This window comes from Manacus vitellinus, unplaced genomic scaffold (genome assembly GCF_001715985.3).
Source record: "Manacus vitellinus isolate BGI_N305 unplaced genomic scaffold, ASM171598v3 scaffold_162_pilon, whole genome shotgun sequence".
Classification (NCBI taxonomy): Eukaryota; Metazoa; Chordata; class Aves; order Passeriformes; family Pipridae; genus Manacus; species Manacus vitellinus.
Window position 1 is genome coordinate 65123 of NW_021939145.1, and position 5966 is coordinate 71088.

The window sequence follows — 5966 nt, forward strand, 5'->3', positions numbered from 1 at the left end:
ATTAAATTAAGGGATTTGAGAGTATGTGGAGGAGAGGTTGGGAGTAACTCACCTGAGGGTCAGAATCTTTAATCAGGGCAGTAAATATGGCTTCCTTTAAAAAGAAGAAAGAGAAAAAGGTAAGATTTGAGCTGTAAAATACAGTCACTGACTCCCCACAAACGATTAATTTGAGCTTTATTACTCAAACCAACACCTCCCTGCCCCTCTGCTCCTCTCACACCAGACCAGCATCCCAAGGACATTTAACAGGATCAGTTTGCAGAGGCACAACCCCCTTGTTTTAAACACCAGACAGTGTTTAAAATCCATCTTCAACAAAAGCATCCTGCTCTGAAGGGAAGTGCCCCCAGCTGAGCAGGAGCTTCCCTGGATCCCCTCACTCACTTCATCCCTGACAGTCTGGTACTGAGGCACCATGCTGATGGAGAGCTGCTTTCCATCCAGGGACATGGGGAAGCAGGTGTAGAATTTCACCATGGAATCTGCAGCTTTCCTGTTGATTTCCAGATATGCCTGAGAGAAAAACAAACATTTAAAGGAAAACTGGAATTTATCAAAGGCGTCTCCCACGGATGCTTCCTGCACCTCATCTGCACTCCTTACAGACTCCACTGTTGCTCCTCCAGGCAGAAACACCACCAAATCCCATGGAAATACCTTTTTGTGAGAGGACAGAATCAGCATATCCTTCAGGCCTCCAAAGGGCTTTGCCAGGTTGGAAACTTCCTCCACGGAATATCCCTTGTCGGGCAGGTTGGAAACCAGGACCACACACAGGTCCTCGGGGTCCTGCAAGACACAGAGGCACTTTATATGGCACTGCCACTCCTGCCACCCTAAATCCCAGCTGGCTGCCCACAGCTGGGGCTGCCCCAGCCCTGGGGGTGTCCAAGGCCAGGCTGGATGGGACTTGGAGCAACCTGGGCTGGTGGGAGGTGTCCCTGGAGGGGGGTGGGATTAGATGGGATTTAGGGTCCCTCCGCACCCAAACCAGTCTGGGAGTGTGTTCTCACCAGAAACAAACAGGAAGGGGGTTAAATTGGACATTTTCAGACACTACAGCAACACCTGGACATGGCTCCAGGCGTGTTCCTACAATTCCCACCCTCACACTGACCTTCCTGGCTGGATCTGTGGATTCCTCGCCCGGTGTGCCCGTTCCTGGAGGCTCTGGAAAACAGGGAGGGAGCAGTTCAGTGGTTCAGGTTTCTTTAAACACCTCAGAGCTTTAAGAACTTCCTGCATTGCATTTTACCCCTTGTGGAAAATCAATATTAAATATTCATTTAACAGTGACAAACAGGTGAGACACAGACAGTGCTATGGAAATGCTCCCAGAAAGAACAGGCCCAAGGTGGGAAAGTCCAGCCTGGAGAAGAGAAGGCTCCAGGGACACCTTAGACCCCCTTCCAGTGCCTAAAGGGGCTCCAAGAGAGCTGGAGAGGGACTGGGGACAAGGGATGGAGGGACAGGACAAGGGGGAATGACTTCAAATTGGGAAAATGGAGATTTGGGTGGGATATTGGGAAGGAGTTCTTCCCTGTGAGCATGGCAAGGGACTGGAATGGATTTCCCAGAGAAGCTGTGGCTGCCCCTGGATCCCTGGAAGTGTCCAAGGTCAGGTTGGATGGGGCTTGGATCAACCTGGGATAGTGGGAAGTGTCCCTGCCCATGGTGGGGGTGGAACTGGGTGGGATTTAAGGTCTCTCCCAGCCCAAACCATTCCAGGATTCCAGGATTCTGTGACCTTTCCTTATCAGTACTATCTGAGGCACAGTAACTGAGAATTAGTTCACACTTGAGCAGGGTTTAACACCCAGTCTGCTCTGGATGAGTGACAGAACACGTGGAGAACAGGAACGACTGATCCAACGGGATTAAATCAGAGGTGGAGCTGCAAACAGAGCACAGGGAGTGCCTGGATCCACGGGGTCAGTGCAAGTGTCCAGTCACACTGACAGCTCCTGCCAGGACTGTCCTGGCTGCTGAAACACAGAAATCTCAGGGGGCTGCAGCCACTCTGGGGGTTTTCAGCCCCTTCACCACCCCAATGAACTCCCGGGCTCTGGTCCAGCCCCTGCACCTGCTCTCACAGGTTTTATTTCCTGGAATCCCGTGTCCTTTCCATTGCCTGGCTGGAAAGCAGCTCCTGGAGCCCCCAAGAGCAGAGAGGTTTAAGACAACCTTGCAGTTTACCTGGTTTAATTAAAGCTTTATCAACCCCAGGCACATCCAGCGCCGGTGCCTGAGGGGGCTGGGACGGGCTCCCTGACAAACAAATCCATAGAACACCTCCCTGTCCCACTGCACATCCCCCATGGAACAGGGCAGGACAGCCCCAGGGTACCTGGCACAGGTGAGGGGTGGGGCTGGCTCTCCATGGGCACTGCAGGCTCTGGGGCTCCATCCTCCTCCGGGACACTCTTTGGATCTGACGGCTCCGCTCCCTCAGCTCCCACCCCGGGCTCTGCCGAGGGCTCGGCATCTCCATCCTCGGCTGGTTCTGGCAGGGACCAGCAGCAAAAGGCAGTTTTTGTTTCTACAGGTCAATGAATCCACCTGCAGCAGCAGAACGAGCTGCACTGTGCATCTTCTGTCCCATCTCAGAGGCCTCCCAGTAATAAATCCCTGCTCCTCCTTCCACACGGACAGAAAATGGACACCCAGGGAAAGCTCTGTCCCCAGCTCACCCACTGCCCTGGTTTTTTGGCTGTTCCCCATCTACAAACAGCCCTGACAATCCCTGCAGGGAGGGTGTTTGCCTGTGGAATGATCCACCAGTGGGCCAGGCCAGGAGAGGTGAGGGAACCTGGATTCCCAGCCTGGAATGGCTGTGCTGGGAAGGGAAAAGCACCTCCTGCTTCCCAGGGAAGAGGGACAGTCCTCCCTCCTCTCACCTGCAGCACCTGGAGGTTTCTTCACCTTTCGTTCTCCTGGCACTGCTGATTTCTTGAGCTTTTCCTTTTTACCTACAAAAACACCCCAAAACCAGGTGTCAGCAGAAATGCTGATTATATGTAACTTAAAACCAATATCAAGTATTATACATACATTACATATATATATATTATATATATTATACACATACTACAGTAAAATAGCACAGCAATATGACACATGCATGCTAATAATAAATTAATTGCTGAGACAAATATTGCTTATCAATATTATAGTAATATTGATATTATATTACTGTGAAGAAAAAGACATTATACATGCAATAATATAATAATACCATAAAAGATGGAAAGTGATTATAATAATAAAGTATAATAGAAATAAAATATAACAGTAAAATAGAATATTACACATACAATAATATACACACATATGTACAATGTACACACAAAAATCAGCTTAATCTGCAGCAATTCAACTGATGGGACCAAAAAACCCACCCAACACCTAACCCAGCAGTTCAGCCCCACAGAGATGCTGAGGAATGAATCAATAAATCTGTAAAAACCACGATTTCCCACAGAAATCATGGCTGCTCCCTAAGTGAGACTTGCTCAGGAAAGGCAATAAAATAAATCAATCAAGCCAATAAATCAATTAATAAAGAGAACAGACAACCTCCCCCCAGTCTCACCTGTGGGGGGTTTGGGGGTCTTGGTGCTGGTGGTTGGAACTTTTCTATTAGGAGAATAAAAAATAATCAGTTTTAAAGACAATTAGCAAATATTAAAACAGCTTTTAAAAGCTCAAACCCAGTAAAAAGCCCCACAAACAGATATGAGCCCATTTGGTTCCCAGCCATTATCATTAATTTATGCAAAGGCAACACTCACTTGGTACTTGCTGAAGTTTTTTTAACAGTCAGAATTCGTTTTTTAATGGTCTTTTTGACCTGGAATGGAAAGAAAAAACAGTGACTGCGGCACTTGGACTTTATTTGTAAATATGTGTGGCCACATAAAAATCATTAATAATTATCAATAGTTGTTAAGTAGATATAAAGTAAATGTTGTGTTCTTCACTGTTCAGCTGTTGTTTTTCACATATGGTCTGTACTTTTTATAAATCTGTTTGTATAGACATACACACATATATAAACAGGATTATTTTTAAAAGTAGTATTAATAATTAATAGTATTTAACACATATATAAATACAGCTGGCATCTTTCACTGCTTGCTAAACTGCTATTATTCACAGATCTCCATCAGCATTCACACATTTGCATCCCAAATTTAAGCAAGGAAAAGGCAAATCTGGAACGAGGGAGTGCACTTGCATATCCATTTTTACCAAAGAAGGGGGATTCTGGAATGGAGAAGAGTACTTCCCACAGATTTTAAGCTGCTGTTTCTGCAGCTGAAGCCATTGACCCCTCCCTGTGTTTCCCGGGGTGTCTGGAGCAGAATTCCAGCCTGGATTGGGGTGTGAGTCTCACAGCTGAAGCCATTGACCCCTCCCTGTGTTTCCCGGGGTGTCTGGAGCAGAATTCCAGCCTGGATTGGGGTGTGAGCTCTCACCTGGCCGGGGGGTGCCTGGAGCAGAACTCCAGCCCATTCTGGGGTGTGAGCTCTCACCTGGCCGGGGGGTGCCCGGGGTTTCTCGGCCACGCTGATCCGGATGCGTTTCCCGTTGAGCAGCACCGGCTGCGTCTCCCCGAACTTGACGGCGGCGATCACGGCCTCCTTGTAGTTCATCTCCAGGTAGGCCTGGAACACAGGGAATCCCTGCTCTGGCTGGGCCCAGGCACAAGGCACAGCTCCCTGGGATCCCTGCCCAGCCAGCGTGTGCCCATGGGGCTGGGGGTGCTCCATCCCTGTGGGGTCTGACGGGCAGGTCTGATGTCAGGGTTACACCAGAACCACCCCACTGCCCCCAGCTGCCACGGCCCAGGGGGAATGAAACAGAATAATTGAAAAATGACAGAGAAATAAGTTATAATTATACATAACATACGTTATAGATATCAAAGTATACATCCTATGTAACCTATAACGTATTATGCTATCATATATAATGTCTAATGCATAATTTACAGGTAAAATTAAATATTATACATAATATATATTATAGATATCAAAGCATACATCCTATGTAACCTATAATGTATTATGTTATTATATATAATGTCTAATACATAACTGATAGGTAAAATTAAATATTATACATAATATATGTTATAGATATTAAAGTATACATCCTATGTAACCTATAATGTATTATGTTATTATATATAATGTCCAATGCGTAACTGATAGGTAAAATTAAATATTATACATAATATACATTACAGATATCAAAGTATACATTCTATGTAATCTATAATGTATTATATTATATATAATGTCTAATGCATAATTTATAGGTAAAATTAAATATATGTAAATAGATAAAGACATGATATATTATATATTATATATATTTCATAGCATAATATACAACATAATACATTATATATTATATGTATTATATCGTATATATATAATATACAACATAATATATTATATATTAAGAATCTATAAGTTATATGTATAAATCATATACATATTTACATATACATAAAAAAATGAAAAAACGCAGGGTCTGAATTTGTATCAGTTTCCCAGTTCCAGCTATTCCCAGATTACAAGTGTGATCTTAAAGCTTCTCAGCAGTTTGTCATTAGTGCCATGTTGCCCTGAGGTTCCCCGTGTCCCTCGTGCCCCTCGTGTCCCACGTTGCCCTGAGGTTCCCGGTGTCCCTCACGTCCCACGTTGCCCTGAGGTTCCCGGTGTCCCTCGTGTCCCACGTTGCCCTGAGGTTCCCAGTGCCCCTCATGTCCCACGTTGCCCTGAGGTTCCCCGTGTCCCTCATGTTCCACATTGCCCTGAGGTTCCCTGTGCCCCTCGTGTTCCATGTTGCCCTGAGGTTCCCCATGTCCCTCATGTCCCACGTTGCCCTGAGGCTCCCCGTGCCCCTGTGTCCCACGTTGCCCTGAGGCTCCCCGTGCCCCTGTGTCCCACGTT

At 46.1% G+C, this 5966-nt stretch overlaps 1 protein-coding gene across 1 annotated transcript in view; it reads right to left on the minus strand.

The window, feature by feature from the left end:
• LOC108639140 (zinc finger protein 638-like) overlaps positions 1-5966 on the minus strand; it is a gene marked incomplete at its 5' end in the record, with an annotated part of 33407 nt that overhangs the window by 16648 nt on the left and 10793 nt on the right. The window contains 9 exons of the mRNA XM_029958636.1: positions 53-94; positions 388-516; positions 661-792; positions 1121-1197; positions 2351-2506; positions 2901-2972; positions 3596-3639; positions 3795-3853; positions 4539-4670. Coding sequence (XP_029814496.1) covers positions 53-94; positions 388-516; positions 661-792; positions 1121-1197; positions 2351-2506; positions 2901-2972; positions 3596-3639; positions 3795-3853; positions 4539-4670 — 843 coding nt within the window. The remainder of the gene's footprint in view (positions 1-52; positions 95-387; positions 517-660; positions 793-1120; positions 1198-2350; positions 2507-2900; positions 2973-3595; positions 3640-3794; positions 3854-4538; positions 4671-5966) is intronic.